The 20,406-nt window shown below is 33.8% G+C and overlaps 3 protein-coding genes across 3 annotated transcripts; 1 reads left to right on the forward strand and 2 right to left on the reverse strand.

Annotated features, from left to right (window-relative positions):
• On the forward strand, positions 1-4,392 carry LOC108214661 (probable leucine-rich repeat receptor-like protein kinase At1g35710). Its single transcript, XM_017386788.2, has 3 exons — positions 1-400; positions 581-1,441; positions 3,013-4,392. The coding sequence occupies exons 1-3, from the start codon at positions 1-3 to the stop codon at positions 4,305-4,307; spliced, it is 2,556 nt and encodes an 851-aa protein (XP_017242277.1). The 3' UTR covers positions 4,308-4,392.
• Positions 4,393-5,137: 745 nt separating this feature from the next.
• On the reverse strand, positions 5,138-9,305 carry LOC108214991 (long-chain-alcohol oxidase FAO2). The gene is made up of 3 exons (XM_017387282.2): positions 8,858-9,305; positions 8,030-8,305; positions 5,138-6,969 (listed from the first exon to the last, which is right to left on the reverse strand). The coding sequence occupies exons 1-3, from the start codon at positions 9,059-9,061 to the stop codon at positions 5,248-5,250; spliced, it is 2,202 nt and encodes a 733-aa protein (XP_017242771.1). The 5' UTR covers positions 9,062-9,305; the 3' UTR covers positions 5,138-5,247.
• Positions 9,306-12,020: 2,715 nt separating this feature from the next.
• Positions 12,021-18,313, reverse strand: LOC108210641 (glutathione gamma-glutamylcysteinyltransferase 1). The gene is made up of 9 exons (XM_017382015.2): positions 18,017-18,313; positions 15,881-16,037; positions 15,530-15,768; positions 14,807-14,970; positions 14,450-14,501; positions 13,828-14,055; positions 13,186-13,695; positions 12,614-12,667; positions 12,021-12,445 (listed from the first exon to the last, which is right to left on the reverse strand). Exons 1-9 carry the CDS (start codon positions 18,089-18,091, stop codon positions 12,161-12,163), a joined length of 1,764 nt encoding a protein of 587 aa, XP_017237504.1. The 5' UTR covers positions 18,092-18,313; the 3' UTR covers positions 12,021-12,160.
• Positions 18,314-20,406: the final 2,093 nt, after the last annotated feature.

Consider the following 20,406-nt stretch of genomic DNA (forward strand, 5'->3'; position numbering starts at 1 on the left):
ATGGCAATATTCAACAAGCCTCTTGTTCTTGTACTATTCCTTGTTTTCATTTCTATACTTCCACTCTATATAACTTCATCACCAACCACCGAAGGAGAAGCCCTTGTCAAATGGAAGGACACTTTATTCAACTCTTCTTCACTCCATTCTTGGTCTTTAAACAATCTCAGTAACCTTTGTAATTGGACTGGCATTACCTGCAATCCTGCAGGAATGGTTTCGGAGCTCGACATTTCCGGTCAGAGACTGAGTGGAACACTGGCTCACGTCAACTTCTCCTCATTTCCAAGTCTCACTTATTTAAACATGAGCGACAACTACTTATCAGGCAGTATACCAGTAGATATTGGAAATGCAACACAACTTCAGTACTTGGATCTCAACAACAACAATCTTCATGGTAACAATATTCCTTACTAAATTAGTCATGTCCAGAAGTTACAATATATTACAAGAAATCAGAGTTGCATTTCCTTTAGTACAGGTCATCCACAGAGTCGTAATTAAAATAAAGTCGTATATATATTCTCTCACCATATACTACTTAAAGTTGTTAATTTGTTTAATGATTCCTTTGCAGGGAATATTCCTTCCTCCATAGGTCAACTCACGGAGCTTCAACAACTTGATCTCAGTTTTAACTATTTGAACTCTAGTATTCCTCCTGAGCTTGGGTTGTGTACCAAGCTCAGTGTCTTGTCTCTATATAATAATTTTCTTACTGGGCCTCTGCCTTACTCCTTTTCGAATTTAACCAGGATTTCTAGACTATACCTAGGTGGCAATAATCTTTCTGGTGAGCTCTCCCCTCATCTCTTGAATAAATGGACTGAGTTAACTTCACTAGATATCTCGTACAATACCTTGAGTGGTAATATTCCTTCTGAAATTGGTATGTTGACAAATCTTACATTCCTCGATCTGAGTAAAAACCATCTTAAAGGAACAATTCCAAGAGAGATAGGGAAGTTGAATAAGCTTCAGGGATTATTCTTGTTAGGAAACCATCTAGAAGGTTCAATTCCAGCAACAATCGGGGACCTGGCCAAATTGGAAATCTTATATCTGGAGTTCAATAATCTAAGTGGAACTATTCCACCTGAGATTGGGAACTTAACACTGCTTTATTCTCTTCATCTCTACAACAACCAATTGAATGGAACTATTCCACCTGAGATTGGACGCTTGATAAATCTCACATATCTTGATCTCAGCAACAACCAATTGAATGGAATCATTCCACCTGAGATTGGGAACTTAACACTGCTCCTCAGTCTTCTTCTCGACAATAACCAATTGACCGGAGAGCTGCATGATTCGGTTTATCACTTAACTATATTGAAACTTGGCCTTTCTTCCAATAGGTTTTCTGGCAGCATTCCTCCTGACTTTGGGCGCCCAAACTTGTTTTACATGGCTTTAGCTCGGAATAACTTTTCCGGTAAGTTTTACGACCTTTTAAATCCATTTGCATTCTTTTATTATTATTTTCATATACATTTATATTTACATAAATTATTTACTATTATTGTATGTTTTTCTCATAATTTACTCTCTCTGGTCCTGACTTTTCCTGACTTCGTTTGATTTTTTATGCATATGTTTAGAAGGTTTAACCACATATTTAAATTTGATAATTTTAAAAAGAAAAATTCTGAATAAAAATATTTATGTTATATTTTTAATCGAAAAAAAATACAAAAATATTAATATTTGCCATATGGTCAAACCTCCTAAAGATACGCGTAAAAAGTCGAACGTCCTATATATTTAATGGACGAGCGGGAATAAATCTTAATACCCCCCCTGCTTGTTTATGGGTTTTTCAACCAGATTTTCACCATTATTAAAAGCACATTTTTAAATTTTTTCTAAAAATCCAACAGTTTTTAAAAAATTCATTTATATTGAAAATAATATTTGTATATAGGTAATAATAAAATAAAAAAATTGTAAATCATTATAATATGACAAATAGTAAATTTAAAATTGATATATTTAAATGTTCTATTTATTATATATTATAAGCTACTATCAATGTCATAAGAAATTTGAACGAGACTTAATCGATTGGTGTCAACAACATGATATAATTAGTTCATTACTAGATATTAATCACTGATTAATTGAGATTAATGAATAATTTTTCGAATACTCTACTAAACTAAAAAAGATTATTTTCAAATTTATATATATAAACTAAAAAAATATAAATATATATCATTATCGTTTGAAACTATATTGTCATTATCAAATATTTTAATGACAAATAAATTTATGTATATATAATGTTATAAAAATAAAAAAAATTCATATAAATTTTTTATTCAAAATTTAAATATTTATTTCAATAAACTAACTTTTCAAATTTTAGTTAAACTAACTAATTAAAATAAAAGACGCGATTGAATTTCAAGAATTAGGTATTACACCAAAACAAAAACTTTTTAGTTAATCATGAAAAAGAAATAAATCATGACTAATGAAGATAAAACAATTAATTGGAAATATATAAAAAATAAATTAAAAATAATTAACTCATGTGTAATTTTGCACATCTCGCAACTATAATTATTCTCTCAAAGTTCTATAATCAAATAACATAACTCATGTAATGTTATATGCAAATTATAATTACATAATCAGTTACGAGCAATCAAACAAGGTCTATATTTCTTTCAAATTTAATTCTCATAGAACACACACACACACACACACACATATATATATATATATGAAAAGAAAAAACAAAAATATAATGTTAGTTATATTTTATCAAACAACTTGTAATACAAGGAAACATTGATATTTTTATTATTTTAAATATAAAAATACAAGGTGCTATGTTGATCAATTTTAATTTGTAACACGTAATTATTTATTTTATAATTTAAAAGTTGTCAAAAAAATATTTTTAAAATAAGTAACAAAAATATTATTGTGAAAAAAGGAATATAAGATGGAATCATAGAATAATAAGTTTATCCGATCTTTTTTTAATGATATTGACAGGAGAAATTCCCCCAACACTTTGCAAAGCGACATCTCTTTGGATTCTTGATTTATCAAGTAATGAATTAAATGGTTCAATTCCCAGCTGTCTAGGAAATCTTAGCTCGAATTTACAAATAGTCAAACTCAGCAAGAATCAATTCAAAGGGACGCTGCCGACATTTTGTACAACGAACATTGTGATTCTTGATTTGTCAAGTAACATGTTAGGCGGTTCACTTCCACACTGTTTGTTCACAAATACGAGCATTAATCTTAATATACTTGATCTTCATGATAATCAACTTCAAGGGACAATACCACAAATCACCGCAAACTCATGTAAATTGACTACTTTCAACATCAACAACAATCACTTTCAAGGATCAATACCCTCAGCCTTGGCCAATTGTAAGCAGTTACAAATTCTAGATTTTGGAAACAACAAAATGAAGGACTCATTTCCATCATGGATGGTGGCTCTTCCAGAGCTGCAAATTCTTGTCTTGCGATCAAATAGATTTCAGGGTAACTTGAAATTTAAGAAGATGGAACATCCATTCTCCAAACTGCGCATTATGGATCTCTCCCACAATCAATTCAATGGCAATCTACCAATCAATTTTTTTGATAATTTCAAACTCATGGGAAATTCAGATCAAAACATTGGTTTGAATACAACGGATAGAAGACAAAGATCATATTATGAAGCTTCTGTTTCGTTGATCATCAAAGGAATGGAGTTTGAAGTGAAAAGAATTCTCAATATCTATACAAGTATAGATCTATCCAGCAACAAGTTTGATGGTAGAGTTCCACAAATCATCGGAGAACTTAAATCACTCAGGCTGCTCAACCTTTCACACAACAGCTTTACAGGCCATATACCATCTCTGAAAAATATGAGCACACTTGAATCTTTAGATTTGTCTTCAAACCAATTGGCCGGCAACATTTCATGGCAACTGACTGGCCTGACATTTCTTTCAACCTTGAACCTTTCAGAAAACCATCTTTCTGGAGCTATTCCACATGGAGGCCAATTTGACACATTCAGTAATGATTCATTTCTGGGTAACTTGGATTTGTGTGGAGGCCCTTTGACAAAACAATGCAAAGATGATGAGTTGCCAGCAGAGGAAGTTGATACTGTTGGTGTTGGTTGGTTTGATTGGCAAATGATCCTAATAGGTTATGGAAGTGGATTGGTATGCGGATTGTCCACGGGATATCTTGTTTTCACAACTTTTAAGCCTTTACGGTTTGTGATATTCATTGAGAGAGTTCAACAAAAGTTGGTCGATAGATATAATTAAGAAGAATGCATTTTTTATTGTTGTAATGGAGTATTTAAAAAAAGGTTGTATCTCAATCTTTCTATTTTTAATCCTAAAATTTTAATTAAGAAGAATGCATTGCTCATTATTGTAATGGAGCTGATAGTTACTCCCACTTAAAAAAAAATATCGAGTCTCTCAGTTAGTAGTCTTAAAAATGTAACATGATATTGTTCACAACTTTGAACCCTATACAATTTGTGATATTAATCGGAATAGGTGCGCAAAAGTTAATCAAAAAATACATGAAGAGCATTGATATCAAATTTCAAATTTCATTCACTTCTTCGAGATAGTAAGCACAGGATCAACTCCCACTGCACTCACTCGACAGCACACTCATATCAATAATCGATAAGCCTTTTGTTTCTGAACTTTCCCCATCCTCATCAAGTGCACCAGCTTCCTCAATAGAGCCCATTTTGCAACTCCTCATTTGATGTGCAGATGCATACACAGTCCAATGACAGAAAAAATGTCCAACTCATTCTTGTTTCTTTTATTGTGTTGTATCTTTCACGTCATTAGTTTATATAACTGAAACAAACTCCTTGTTATATTTACTGCAGGCCTCACGGTTTCAAATTTTCAATTCAATTCACTTCTTGTTATATTGTTTCAGAGCTCCACATTTCCGGTCTAGGACTCTCTGGAACAATTGCTCACTTCAACAACTTCTTACCTGGACATTAACTGCAATGGTATCATTCTAGTCGTTTCGACTAAACGGAGCATGACCTTTATTTCTTCTGCTAAATATGTACCATTCTATACAAGAATAATAAATACCCTTTTCAACATTGAAGATATAAAAGACAAATTGCAGGTCTCATTGCATTAATGATAAAATCCATCCATGATCTATATCACCTTGCTACTGTTTATTTTATGAAAACATCGCCTAATACAAATCATCTATCTAAAAGTTTCCTTTCTTTAACGACTCTGCTAGCTTCTTCGAGATGCAATAAGCAGTTGAATAGATAGTAAGCATAGGATTGACTCCAACTGCACTTGGCAATATACTTCCATCAATAACGAATAAGCCCTTTGCTTCCCAACTCTCCCCATTCTCATCAACTGCGCCAGCTTCCTCGCTAGAACCCATTTTGCAACTCCCCATCTGATGTGCAGATGCATACACAGTCCAATGATCCTCATTCGACTTTGGCCCTCCAACTGCTGCCACGCCATCCAAGAACTCCTCCACATCTTCTCTCTTGATCCCTCCACATTTCATTCTTTGTCCATCATTGCGAAAAGTGCCTACTTCAACAGCTCCTGCTTCAATCATGATACTCAAGACTCGTCTTAGGCCGTGTTTAAGATTTTCTTCGTCGTGCTTATTAATATCATACGAAACTCTGCCTTCTGATTTCACTTCCCCTGAACTTTGATCTCTAACTAAACTGAATAATACGGCTGTTCTTGTGTATTTTTCCATGTTATTCTTCATGTCGTTCCCTGAAGTCCAAGGAAACAATGCCGCATATGTGGCAGGTCCCATTGTAGCGGCTTCAACCACAGATCCACCGTTGGAGTTCTCGGACTCCACCTTGTGAAGTGTAGTAAGAATCCCTCCTGTGTAACTCTTGCCTTGAATACTAGAACTTTGCTCTGGAAAATGACCCCATGCAAATATAACAGGATGCAGATGAAGATTTCTACCAATGTTTTTGTTCTTTAGTCCACTCGAAATCATCAGTGGTGGTGTCGAAAGAGCACCACAAGAAGAAACAGTAACACGAGCCTCAATTTGCAGCTTCTTGGTTATATTGTTGCTCACAGCATTGGCCACAACTCCAAAGCATCTCTTTTTAGTCTGCTTATCCCCCAATATAAATTTCTCGGCTTTTACCCCTGTTAAAATAACTGCCTCCTTTTGAACAGCATCAACAAGCCACGTAGTATCAGCCCCTCTCTTGTCACCTTTCTTACAACCAAAAGAACACAAACCACAATAATGATCTTCCGGTGAATTCCTAGGAATCCGCTCAACTTTCAACCCAAGTTTTTCACACCCTTTCCGTATCACTGAATTGGAGAACCCCTCATTTGGACAACCATATGTCACACCAAGTCTCTTACTCACCGCATCCATTGCTTCTTGATACTGAGAGCTGCCAAAAAACGGAAGCTTCTTCTCCTCGGACCACTCCTTAAGCACATCATCTGGTGTTCTAAGTGTTGCACTCCAATTCACAGCTGTCCCCCCTCCAACAGTTGATCCTGCTTTGATCATAACTCTCCCATTATCTGATCCTAACATGCCTCCCCCTTCAAATAACTCGTTATTTGATGGCCCTTCAATTTGAGAATAGTCTTGAGCCACAAAATAGTTGCCTTTCTCAAGAACAACTACTTTTTGGCCAGAACTTGCAAGATGAGCCGCTGCAACTGCGCCTCCACAACCAGAACCAACAATGACAACATCACATTTGATCTGAAACGCTGTCTCGTCTTCTGTCACTTCTAGGCCTTTTTGGATAAGAGACTTCTTGAAACTTATGTCATTACAATCCTTAGTTTCTATGATACCATTTTCAAGAGGCCTCTCCTTCTGGGATTTGGTTGGTATTTCCTCATTGTCTACATGATACCCAATTGTTTCACATGCTTGATTTCTAGAATTTTCATCAGTCTGCAACAAATTAAGGTCTCTAGTTTAAAAAAAGTTCAACATTATTCAAATTTAATATAAAAACCCTGTGACTCAAGAAATAGTTAGACGTGAAGCCGCAAAATTAGACACGACCCGAAACATGAATCTCGTTTACAACTTATTTCACTGAGACAAAAACCCAAAAAGAGACCCGTCAATTCAAAAATGACCTATAATTTCTTTACCCTTCAATTAGAAGTGATTTTAATATTGACATGTTTACGGATCTGAAGATGACTTAAAATCCAAAACCCGAAAATGACACCCCTAAAATAAGCATGTAGCAGAGTACTGCCATCATGTTAGTTAAACTAGTCCCTGAGGAGAAAAGTTCGTACACAGTTAGTTACGTTGCCTACAGGTTTTTTAGACAAAGTGGTAAAAATCTGTAGTATTGTCCTAAATGTGTTTGGTCAGACTCTTTAGCAATGTGATTCACGGAGAACAAGTATAAGACAACCTAACGAATTTCCTTCCCTTCTCCCTTAATGAACCCCACAAGCTATATTATACGGAGTCAGCCAAAGAAGACGAATACTTCCTTATATTCACAACGTGGGACGGTCACAACAAAGCTTGCTTTTCAACTAGTATATCTCATGTGGCTATAAGCTTTTTGCAAGTTGGTTTTTTCATATAGTAGCCTATACGTCTAAAATCACTTGCAGTTGCCAGCCAAGGTTAATGATAAGCCGCGGAACCAAGATTCACAAATAGCTGATACTAAAAGAATAACTGTCAAGTTTTGGATAGTTAGGGAAAATTATACTGATTTTTTACTAAAATTTATGGCTCAAAAAAATTCTCCACTTTTAAAGTTTAGCTTGAGCTGGAAGCTCTGGTTCCTCCCTGATAATAAGAGTAATTAATCTATTTTTTGTATTCGACTTTTTTATATTATCTTGGATTAATTTGTATTTTGTTTTGTCATCTGAACCTGTATTCATAAATTTCCATATTTTCATCATAAACTCAAACTGCATAAAATATCGATATTCGTATCATAAAATCAAGAAGAGGGAGGTTAAGAAATAATTACCCAAGAGAAGGCCGTGTAGCAGCAATAGGCCTTAAACAAGGCAAACACCAATCTCAATGGCATCACTTTATTAGTTCCAGATGACCATTTGAAGAGAACCTCCTCTCTTTTCTTCAATGATAATTCTGAGAACTTGTGTATGAATGGCCAATTCCAATCCAAACACACGAATCCGCATAGTAACAACGATCCTAATCTTGTCGAAAGCAACATCAAGCTTAGCTTCACCAGCATCATTGCTTCTGGTAACAGCCTCGTCTTCATTGTCTCAGCAATCTATACACAAACATATACATAATTAACAACTCATCCTAGCATGCAAGAAAAAAGAAGAAAAACAACAGCTATATAAACACCGAAAATTCATAAAAGGCGTTCTCTTCCTCCCAACCATTTCTTTATACTTTCCTTCCTGAGATGTCTTATCAAATTTTTTAAATCTCAAAACTTCATTTTGTGAATAAAATTATCAGTGTCGTAATTTTAAAATCAACTACTCCCTCTACTTTTTTCCACTATACTTATACATCATCACTATGCTCATTTTTCTTACTATTTCACTTTGTTGGGGGTAATATTTACGTCAGAGCATGAAAATTGTGATAACCAAATATTTGACGGAACTAAAACATAGATAAACATACAAAACGTACTTCAGAATCTGAAAACTACGAGAACCAAATACTCGGTTGAACTACAATATAGGAGAAAAACTATACATCAGAATCTAAAAACCACGAGAACCAACATAAATTACAAAAATACAAAATGATACGTCAGAATCTAAAAACCGCGAGAACCAAATACTCCGCAGAATGACAAAAGTACCTCATGCGAGACGGGGGATTGAGGAGCCGGAACTTTAGAAGTGGAGACAGAATGAGGACACAAATCATTCGGAACAAAAGCTTCAGTGATCGAAGCCAATGTTCGGATTTGCGACAAAGACAATCCATGGCTATAAATCTTTCTCGTTCCTCCTCTTAACAAAACATGTGACATATTAACACCACCATCTCTTCTTTCTTCCATGCTTTTTTCTTCTGCTTTAAACTCCAAGTCTAAAAGCTAAAGCTCACTATCAATACGCAACGAGACGGGGCTCTTTATATTATATTGCGCACGCCGGGACTGCGTATTTTATTGTTTCTCGAAGTGCATCTTTGTTGACTCGTTAACACATGCTAGAATCGTATTGAAAAAATCTTGGCCAGCCTGTAGGAAATTTGGTGGTGATAGTGATCGGAGTGTGAGAAGTTGTTGTGTGAAAGAATTTGAGGCCGAATAAATATCGAAAAGGTGGATTTGTTTATGTAGTGTGGAAAAGTGGACTTGTTTAGAAAAGATAAATCCGTTTTTATTGTGGTGGTTGTAATCTTATCTGAACTTCTTGATGGTCTTTGATAAGGAAAAGGGAAAAAAATTCTAATAAGGTAGACATTAATTGAATATTAATTGAAAAGGGAAAAAAATTTAAAATGATATTCATTAAATGTTCACAACAAACATATTTTAAAATTTCAATTGAATATTATCAGATTTTGTTGGATAATTTTAAATTCTAATTAAATAGCTAAATACTAAAATATTTTTCCAAATGAACTAAATATATCTGAATTTCAATAATAATATTTTCCTAAGAATTTCAATTAAAAAAGATTATGATGAAAAACTGGTGGCTCCAGTTTGTCATGAGTTCGTGACACTGTGAGTTGTGACTTGTGAGTCATGATGTACAAAGTTACTCAAAACTGTGTCCAATTATTGCTTGTGGACTTTTCTAATATTTGTCAAAATGGATTTATCAACTTGTTCTACATATCTCTAATGGCGTGCGGAATATTATACAAATTAAAATAAAAAAAATCAACGTTATATTACTTCAATCATATGGCTCTTACAAATGAAATTTTTTAAAATTTTATATATTATATAAAAATGAATTATTTTAAATTTTAACATATATACTTTATTTATTTACCAAAATTATCAATTTAAAAATTTTACAGTGAAATATATAGTTACAATTTTAATTTATAAGAAAATATAGAAAAATATTTTTATAACTAACCAAAATACTTAAATATATCTGTGTTGATTAAGGGAATAAATCTCTTTTTTTTATATGAAAATGACCAATCCATCGTTCATTTATTATATTTAAATTTTATTTCAAAATGATACTATTTATTGGAACACAAACTAACTTATACAAAAGTAAAATCTAGCTAATAATACAATCCTTGACCTTGCATTTAATACCGACCCCAGTCGAGTTTATTTTTATTCCGTCAATATAAGTTGCCGAGTCCTGAAAGTGATGGTCACTTTTTCACTTCCTTTCTTATGGACTTTTGACTACACTTGCTACAATTTTTTTAACACTTGTTATCCCTCAACTAGGCTTTTCATTCAGAGTACTAATGATTTTTTTGCACCATCTGAACGTTAATACATTGAACGGAAAGATTTCTGTTCATTTTCACGGAGGTGGCAAGCCACCCATTCATTTCATTTATCTAACAAAATTGTTAGGGGTATAAACCAAATCAAACATATTCGTATATCTCATTTAGAATAAAGTTAAGAATCACTGGCATAAACCAAACCAAACATATTCGTATATCTCATTTAGAATAAAGTTAGGAATCACGAAAGCAGATGATGATTTATTGATTTATATATACATTAAATAGTTTGGTATGTGCATATTATATTGATGTGAAGTAAGTTTGGTATGTGCATATTATACTGATGTGAAGTAAACTAAACGTGGAGTAGTTATTTTGGTACACTCTTTTTCCATCTTGAGTTCCAATACCAAACAATTTACTCCCACTTCTCTATTCTTTACGAAACAGAAAACAGAAATCTCAACACATATTTTCAATTTTCTATGAACTTAGTTTCATAAATTATTTTATTTTATATAATAATATTTTTAAGATTTTATTGAAAAACTAAAAGGACAGAGGGAGGGCATATTATGTCAGGTGCAGATTACCCCTTTACGGGTCAAACCAAATCTCTTACTCCCCTCCGTCCCATTTTATGTGACCTCATTTCCTTTTTGGGACGTCCCAAAAAGAATGAACTTACAATATTTACTATTTTTGAACACTACTTTTCACTATTACACCCACCATCTCTATATTTTATACTCTCTTTTTATTAAATAAACACTATTACACCCACTACTTTCCTCCAATATCTTAAATCTATTATAAAATATTGATGGGTCCCACCACTTTATCTACTTTTCAACTACATTTACTACCTTTTTCTTAATCTCCGTGAAAATCAAATCAGTTCACATAAATTGGGACGGAGGGAGTAATATTTAGAGTTACTCCCGGCAAGTTTTTATGTTCATGATTTGCACATACTTTAAGACTTCTACAAAATATAGTTTCATAACGTTTTTAAAAATTTTCTTTTTTAATAAAATTTTAAAAATCAAACTTTTATTCAGAGAAAAAAGTTTTTAAAAAATTATTATAAAAGTAAAATTATAAAATTTTCAAAATACGTGTCAAAAATTAATGTAAAAAATTTGATAGGACAAAGAAAGTACACTACAGGATAGCAGATAATAATGGCCACCAGAAACCTGTAATTACTTGAATACCCCTGGCGGCTGGCTCCCCATATCACAGGGCAAGGATAACACTATTATACTAGTCATTACTTAAATCAGAATGACAGAAATCGAATATGCAAGACTTTCAAATGATTCAGTCAACCTAAAGAAATAAACAAACAAACGTTCTAAATGCATGGATCATTAAAAAATAAAACTAAGCTTATTCTGTATATCTGATCCATTCCCTTGTAGAAAAATAACCACTAAATCAGCCAAGTATCCTCACTAGGGAGATAAATTACGAAGCACTAGGGAGATAAATTACGAAGCAAATAAAATGCATGGTTACTTTAGAAGCACACTTTCTGCAAAATGCAAGCGCCATCCCTATAAACACAACTTCCGCTATGAACAAATAAAAGCACATTTTGCATTTTCAGCAAAATGCAAAATGCGTGATGACTTTATAAACACAACTTCTACTATGAAAGAGTCAATAGGTAGATTAACAAGGATTAACCCTAGTTACACATCTGTGTTTCTCGATGCTACCTAATATAGTTGAACCTATTTTTAAACATTATATGATGATTAAGCGGAGATACTGGAGCAATCAAATGTCTAATGCCAACACAAATTTTAGAAGGCTTTACAAATCTTTTAACAATCCAAGGAATGTGTAAAGGTCGTATCGTCGGTAAGGTCATGTTACCAGGAATGATCAGCACATCATTATCCAACTTGAAACTGCACGTTGATCTTTGAGGGACAAGTACTGCTTTCTTGCTAGCATAATTCAATCTACAAGTGGCACCTCTTTCTTGAGATTTGACCTAAACAGGGTAACGAAAAGGTTTTCTGCAGTGTGCTTGTAGACACATTACGAATATGAAGAATCCGAAAACTAGGTTTGTTGGCAATATTTGCTTAAACAAAAATGCTTATCCAAAATTCAGAAGATATGAATGTCAAAAGATGGGTGCACCTAGCTCTTCCTCTACCTTGTTATCTTTGCATCTCTTGAGAACAAGCAGCTGCCCACGCAAGTGCAAAACCTGCCATTACATAATGATACAATTATAAGTTAAAAATATTTCTATAGCTAAACAAGGGAAAGGATTATGCATTTGCATCATCTGAATTCATTAAACCTGACTATAAGACTATATCTTGGCAAGCCCGAAATATGTCATTTAACTAAAGAAATTAGTAAGTAACTATTAAATATGTGATCTTACAAATATTATGTTTTATTATAACAATAGAGAGATTATTGGAAGCTGAATTAAACGCAACAACTTAAGCAAAATCTAAAGATCCTCCAAGGCGAAACCATTCAAGATTCTAGTAAAATAGTAGTTTAGTACTTGACGACTCCGTTTTTAAGTTGCATCACTGTTTCGTATGCGGGCGGATATTATTCTCATTTTAAGTGTTGCATTATTTTAGTAAAAATATTTACGAGTCTGAAGGGAACATGAAGATGAGACCAAATGCTATAAATACCCAGCAATATCTATTTAATTGTCAACAAAAGAAGCCTAGAAATAGCAAATTAACAGATATAAATTACCTCTTCTTGAAGCAGAGTAGGAAGATTATCTGTTGAAACAAGTCGACGTATTTCCTGCAGAAGCTTCTCATTCTTTATACCGGACCATGTCTCTGGAGGCAAAGCCAGTAAAAGTGCTGTCAAAACATCATTGCTTGCTGGGTACAGAACTTTGTAACTGCTCGGACAAGAACCAGAGCAGCTGACCTCTGTTTGAGAAGAAGGAACAAGTACATCCACCTGCTGCTCATCATTGCCATTAACGACCTTGCCAGAAATCACTGTAACAGAATTGTCCCCATTGGCTCTTATGCATTTTAAACCTGTTTCTGCACAAGAATATGCAACAGAAGACCTACAGTTTCCTTCCATCAGACCTGCTCCTTGGCAACATATATTTGCTGCAATTGAAGGCAAACTTTCTTCATTACTAAAAGATTTCATGCCCTGGCAACATGAACTTTTTGAGCTTAGAAATTCTGTCACGTGCTTGTAAAGACCAAGCTCTTGTACTTGCTTCAAAACCTCTTCCTGCCAAAAATAAAAACTGAACAACTGTAAAGTGTAAATTGTATAAGACATGTAACAAAAGTCAAAATGTACTCTAAATAACTAAAAACAAGGATGGCAGTGCTTTTCTGGTTATTTGAGAAGAAAAAAGACCTTCACAGCAAGCCTTCCTTTCTCTTCTTCGCTTAGGCTTTGACCACCATCCTCTTGTCTTCGAACTTCTGCAATCCACTTGATAAATTCTGCAAAATTTGATGGAAGGGACTTGAAAACAACAGAGAGAACATTCTTTACATCTGCTACATCTCCCAAACCCAGTAGTACAGGAACATCTTCCACAAGATACTTTGCTGTACTGGCCCAACTCTCATGTTTACAGCTCTGAAAATTGACCAAAACTAGGAGCTGAGAAATCAAGTCATGCCAGCTTTGACTCTATGAACTAATATTAACCACAGAGATATGGAAAAAGAACTAAAGAGGAAACACTAGCCATATATAATTTAACTTATTCAGTCAAGTTTCAATTCATTCTAGCAGTACTGTCAAAAGTTGCAGTAGAAACAACTGAAATAAATTATATTCATCTTTGCTATCTGGATTTCCAAGTCAACATTGTCATGCCTAACTCTCCCAAACTATGGCTACATTCATCTCTGGCTCTTTTCTTATGCAAAATAACAAACAAAATCAATAGTTTCAGTTATCCAGATGATGCGTCTCAAATATTTCCGAGTACAAGTTGAACATAACATTAAAAAAAACTGAACCATACCAGTGTATAAAGTAGTGCTGGGGCTCTGTGAAGCCTAGATATTAACATGAACCTGGAAAGAACAAAAAATAAAGCTTTAAAATTGAGAACATAGCCAATCTATCTATTTATATGTTTATTTTGTCTTGCTATCCGTCCATCTATATAGGATTACATATAGATCTATACAGGAATTAAGGGCAAGTGAGACTTGACAATTTACTGGTCCATAGTAAACTTAATTGTAAAGGATCGCACGGACTCATTATATAAAATAACCCCCAAAAGAATATACTGGTGTAACATAATCTTCGATTTAGCTTCTCAGCAAAAAATCAGATAACAAGTGAAATATGAAATGAATAGAAAATTCAATACCCTCTATGATGTCCACTTGATTTATCCAAGGTATTCATGGCCTCCCACAGTAGAGTAAGTGGTACCCAGTGAGGAGGATACTTGAACCGTGCAACATCTAGTATTAGTGCCATATCTTTTCCAGCATGATAACCACCAATAGGTGAAAAGTGGCCTTCTCCTGTCTGCAATAAAATCATATATAAATAAACAATTTAAACATGTCTAATACAATGAATATAACAGTTATTTATTCATATTTGAATCTCTTTGTCCCATCTTTCATTATGTTTAGCATTTACATAGGGTGTTTCCCAAGTTTAGTTTATGGATTCTCTTCAAAACTCCTGCCATCCCCGCAAATTGAGAATCTGTGATATAATGCTTTCTGTTATGCATCTCAATCATGCTACGGAACAGAATATGTGAAACCTTCTAAAGTAAAACAAGAATTTCATCTCGGGTTTACCAGCTTAGTAACTGCAAAGCAATGCTTTCACACAATAGACCTCACCAGGCTTCTTCCTATCATTTTTTTCTTCCTATTTTGTTTTAACACTGTTTGGTAAAATGATTATCTTATTGACAATTGATAGCTTTAAACATGAAAAAAAAAAAAAAAATCCTGACCAACCAATCAAGAAAGATACTTTTTTCTGCTGAAATATTGTACTGGAAAATTATATTTCTGGGTAGGCCATTCTTTGCAACGAAATATGCTAAAAAGCGAAGCACATAAATTACCTGTTCAAATGTTCCTCGATGATAAGAGGAGATAACATGGCAGTCTTCGGAAGCAGAACATTCCATGACATACTTACGGAAATCATCAATGGTACTATGATTGGAGCGAAAGGCTTTAACTTTTGCACCAGCACAGTGAGCTAAACACACAACCTTACCAAAGGATATGCCTGTACTTTTAACCTTTTCCAGTGGTTCGCAACAGTCCAACATGGATTCGTCAAACCATCTCCACGGTCCTGTGAATAGCCATACAGCATAATGTTCACAAACAGGTACTCAATAAGTTGCGAGACTAATAAAAAAATCGAACAAACATTCATTAACCACCACGGAAAATATTAAACTTACCTTTCCATTTCCTACCAGGATCAATAGCTAGAGCATTCAAGACCATGGCAAGGCTGGCCAAACCACAATAAGCAGGCTCTGATTGTGTCTGAAAATATGAGATCAACTTGAAAAAGCCTACCATCGTCCCACCTTGAATGGCCTCTACAAAGAGTTTCTTCAATCGAAGGAATAATTATCCCATAATTAGTACCTAAACTCAACTATAAAAGCGAATTTACTAGACCTAGCTATATCCTAAACAATACATAACATCAACAAGTAAATATTCTAGTCAAAAGAAGGATGCAAAATTATTCTCACGCTTAGCAGTATGCCAATAATCGGATACATGGGACAACAAAAACAGAATATAGTGGGAGAAACATTGAAGTGAGGACTGTTAGATGCACATGCCTCATATAACCTTTGCGCCTGTTTGGCTAGATGGTTAGGCTAGATGGAATGTATTTAAATTGGTGGACACTCCACAAATTAAGTTTTTTTCCCTCTAAAAATTAAAAATACAGCTAAAATCACCAAATTTGGGCACAAAAGCTCATTCCTACTTCAGACTCCTTTTCTTCCCAATTCTTGTCACATAAACTTCGAACACACTCATTTTCCATTCTACACATGTACAACCTTTCATACCCCTTTAATTCGCCTAACAAATTTTCATTCAATTCCTTCCAAATGCCACTAGCTATTACTAAACGCCGCCATATAAATCTTAGAACGGGCAAACAAATATATAACTCCACAACTTCAAAGAAGAAAAAACACTAGCACACAAAGACCTAAATTTGAGACCACATTACACTATTAGTATACACCACTAGGGTTATTACGGAGCCAAGTCGAGCATCGACACCCGGGTACCTAGGAATTAATCAGTCGACAAGTCACCAGACTAGTCGTAAAAAGTCGACAAGTCATTTATATACATATTTTTACTAGATTTAATAAATATAATATAGTTGAACACACATCAGTTTATAGTTTATCAAAAGTAAAAGATAATAAGTATCAACGAGATGTACAGAACGTAGCAGATTGTTAGTTCACATGTAAAGTGAAGCCAGAAATTAGTGACATGATGGAAATAATAATGTGAAGTTGAAATGATATAAAGATAAGGGATATATTGATATGTTGAAAATGATACAAAGATTACATAGCCGGAACAGGTAACCAAGGCCTACACGCCGACGACAAGTCTATTAGTGGGACCTAATGTAACCGCCCAAAGCCTTATCCTTCTTTTCAGAACAAAAGCGCATAAAATGTTGTCCAAAAAACCTTACTTCTGAAGTTTTTGGCTGGACCAAGTGTCGGGTCGGGTAAAACCCATAGTTGCCAGACTAAAAAAGTCGTTGCTCGACTTTTTCTATAAAACGACTGGTCGACTAGTCACTGTCTGGTCGACTAGTCGCCGACTTGATAACAGTGTACACCACCACACAAATCTTTGAACTGACAAACAAAACGACAGCTAAAACACTAACTCGAAACCACATTCCACAATCATCCTCCTAAAACCACTACAACTCCCTGAACCCAACCTATCCTCCTAACAAAAAATCCACATCATCAAATCTCTCGAAAAACTCCCTAAACATAACTAATCCTCCTAAAAGAGAACCTCCACGTCATCGAACCTCTCCAAAACCTCCCCAAACATAATTAATCCTCCCCACAAAAAAAAATCCACATCATCAAAACTCTCGAAGAAAGCCCTAAACATAACCAATCCTCCTAACAAAAAACTTCTACGTCATCAAATTCTCGTAAAACTCCCTAAACATAACCAATCCTGCAAACAAAAAACCTCCACGTCATCGAACCTCTCCAAAAATTCCCCAAACATAACCAATCCTCCCCACAAAAAAAATCCACATCATCAAAATTCTAAAAAAAAACTCCCTAAACATAACCAATCCTCCAAACAGAAAACCTCCACGTCATCAGACCTCTCAAAAAACTCCCTAAACATAACCAATCCTCATCACACAAAAACATCCACGTCATCACAAAATCAATACCAATTCAATTCAACATTCAACAAACAATCAAACCACAACAAAAACAATTGAAATCAAAATCAAGCTACAAAAAGCCCTAATTAACACCTATAGATACAAGATAGATACACACTTTGCCTTCTGTGGATGAAAAATCAATCGCAGGAGGAGACGGGAGCACGCGCCGATACAAACCCGCCATCGCCATTAAAGCACGTGAATCGAGGTTTTGTATGTATAGGTTGAGGAATTGTATGTATAGGTCGAATTTCTGTGTTTACTGGATTGTAGTCGAAGTAAAGTCCGGGAATATGTTCATTTTAAAAGGCGTTGACTTTGTTTGACTTTATGGAAGATTCTTCGCTGCGGTGATTGGGATTTTTTGTTGATTCTTGGGAGTTTGATTTGATTTTTTATGGGTTGTTTGGTGTAAAGGACTCGTATCATTATTTTAGAAACTTGGGGGCCGTTTGGTTCAATCAAAGAAAATGGAATGAAATTCAGAAAAGGAAACGAAGAGAAAGGAAAGGAATGATGCTGAATTGTATTATCTGTTTGGTTTTGATCTGGAAACGGAATGAAAAATTATATGATTATCCCTATATTTGATTTTTAAATATTAAATAACTAGTTGAGAAATCGCGCGTTGCAGCGGCCTATAAAAATTATATTAATGATTCAATATTAATATTTGCAGAATAAAATAATTTTGTGGCTATCTATAAAAAGTATATTAATGTTTCAAAATTAATATTTGTAGGATAAAATAAATTTATATTATAAAAATCTTGATGTAATACCGATACTAATATATAAAATTACAAAATTGGACTATAATTCATGGTGAAAAAATAAAATAAATTTATACACGTGATTAACAATTTAAAGTATGACGAATCTTAATTTTATTTGTTTTTTTTTAAAAGTAATCATGTTCTTACATTGTCACCTTCCTCCAGTTTTTTTGGATTGATTGTGCAAAAAACATCTAACTTAAATCTGTGAAATCGCGGTCTATAACTACCCTCTAACGGAGCAAACAGATATTGCATGAATAACAATTTTTTCCTCTGTGCAAAGTAAATCATATAAAAATTTACAACAACAAACATGTCTGATGAACAAAACAAATATCATAATAAAAAAACTAACAAACATACATCATTAATAGTTAATTTATTAATATCAACCATCTATCATGTCAAGACTATATCCTTTCCCCGTATTTGGATTTGTCGACTCCAATATAACGGTCTATAACTACCTTTGCTTGCAACAACTTTTATTTTTTTTAATATTGTATAAACAGCCTTCACTTATCGTTGCAGAAAAACGGCACCTCCGAGTTAGAAATCGAGCAAGAGAACTATCACCAGAGAGAGGTAGGTTTGTGGCATTGAGAGAGAGAGGAGGTTGTGTTTAGATAATCCAAAAACCTACAATCTACAGGGGTATTTATAGGTGCAAAAATACTTGTGTGCTATTCTTTCCCATAACTAAATAATCTGAAACCAAATCAGATTAAAACTTTCAAGCTACTATATTCCATAAATAATTTGTCTTTCCTATAATTAAATAATCTGAAACAAAATCAGATTAAAACTTTCAAGCTGCTATGTTCCATATATAATTTGAAACAAAATCAGATTCTGAAATTTGCTTCTAATATACCCGAAACTAAGAACGACAGTTTTAATTAGGGCTGTCAAAAAAATCCGAAAAATCCGATATCCGTCCGAAAAATCCGTTACCGTATTCGGGAAAATGCGGATATAATCCGTATCCAAAAAAAAGCGGATATTATCCGTATTCGAATCCGGGGATTGCGGATACGGATATGGATATAAGCGTATCCGTATCCGAAAATATCCGTATCCGAAAATATTTAAATATATATATATATATATATATATATATATATATATATATATCTTTTATATATATATATAATATTACCTGAATTCAAAAATAAATAAATATAATATTACCTATATAAATTTATTATGCATTTATATTTTTTTTATTTTATAATGTAAATTTTGAACAAGAATTATTAATATTTTAGAATAAAAACATTAAATTTAAAAGTAAAAAAAACAAAGATGAATTGGGCTTAATACAATTATCCATTTGCAAGTCAGTGACGCATGTGAAGAAGTAATAGAACCAGCAGAGTAGCAGTAGTCAATCGACCAAAAACCAACAATCACAAAACCTAATGTCGTCGCGCCCTCTTCTAACCCTAAAAGCAAAGTCCGAATCTCCACCGCATCTGATTTCCGATCTGATTTCCGAATCAGTCTTCCGCATCTGTCTTCGACTAGTTCTTATAAATCACCGTGATTTATATATTTTCCGGATCTGCTTTGATTCTTGTTTTTTAATCTAACAAGCAATGATTTGTGCTTTGTTTGATTCTTTGGTTGCAGATTCGATTTAACAATCGAGTTTTGTTTGATTCTTTGGTTCAAAACATGCGTTATGTATATTTCATTTTTTGTGTTTGAAAAAACGGATCCGGAT

This window comes from Daucus carota, chromosome 3 (assembly GCF_001625215.2).
Source record: "Daucus carota subsp. sativus chromosome 3, DH1 v3.0, whole genome shotgun sequence".
NCBI lineage: Eukaryota > Viridiplantae > Streptophyta > Magnoliopsida > Apiales > Apiaceae > Daucus > Daucus carota.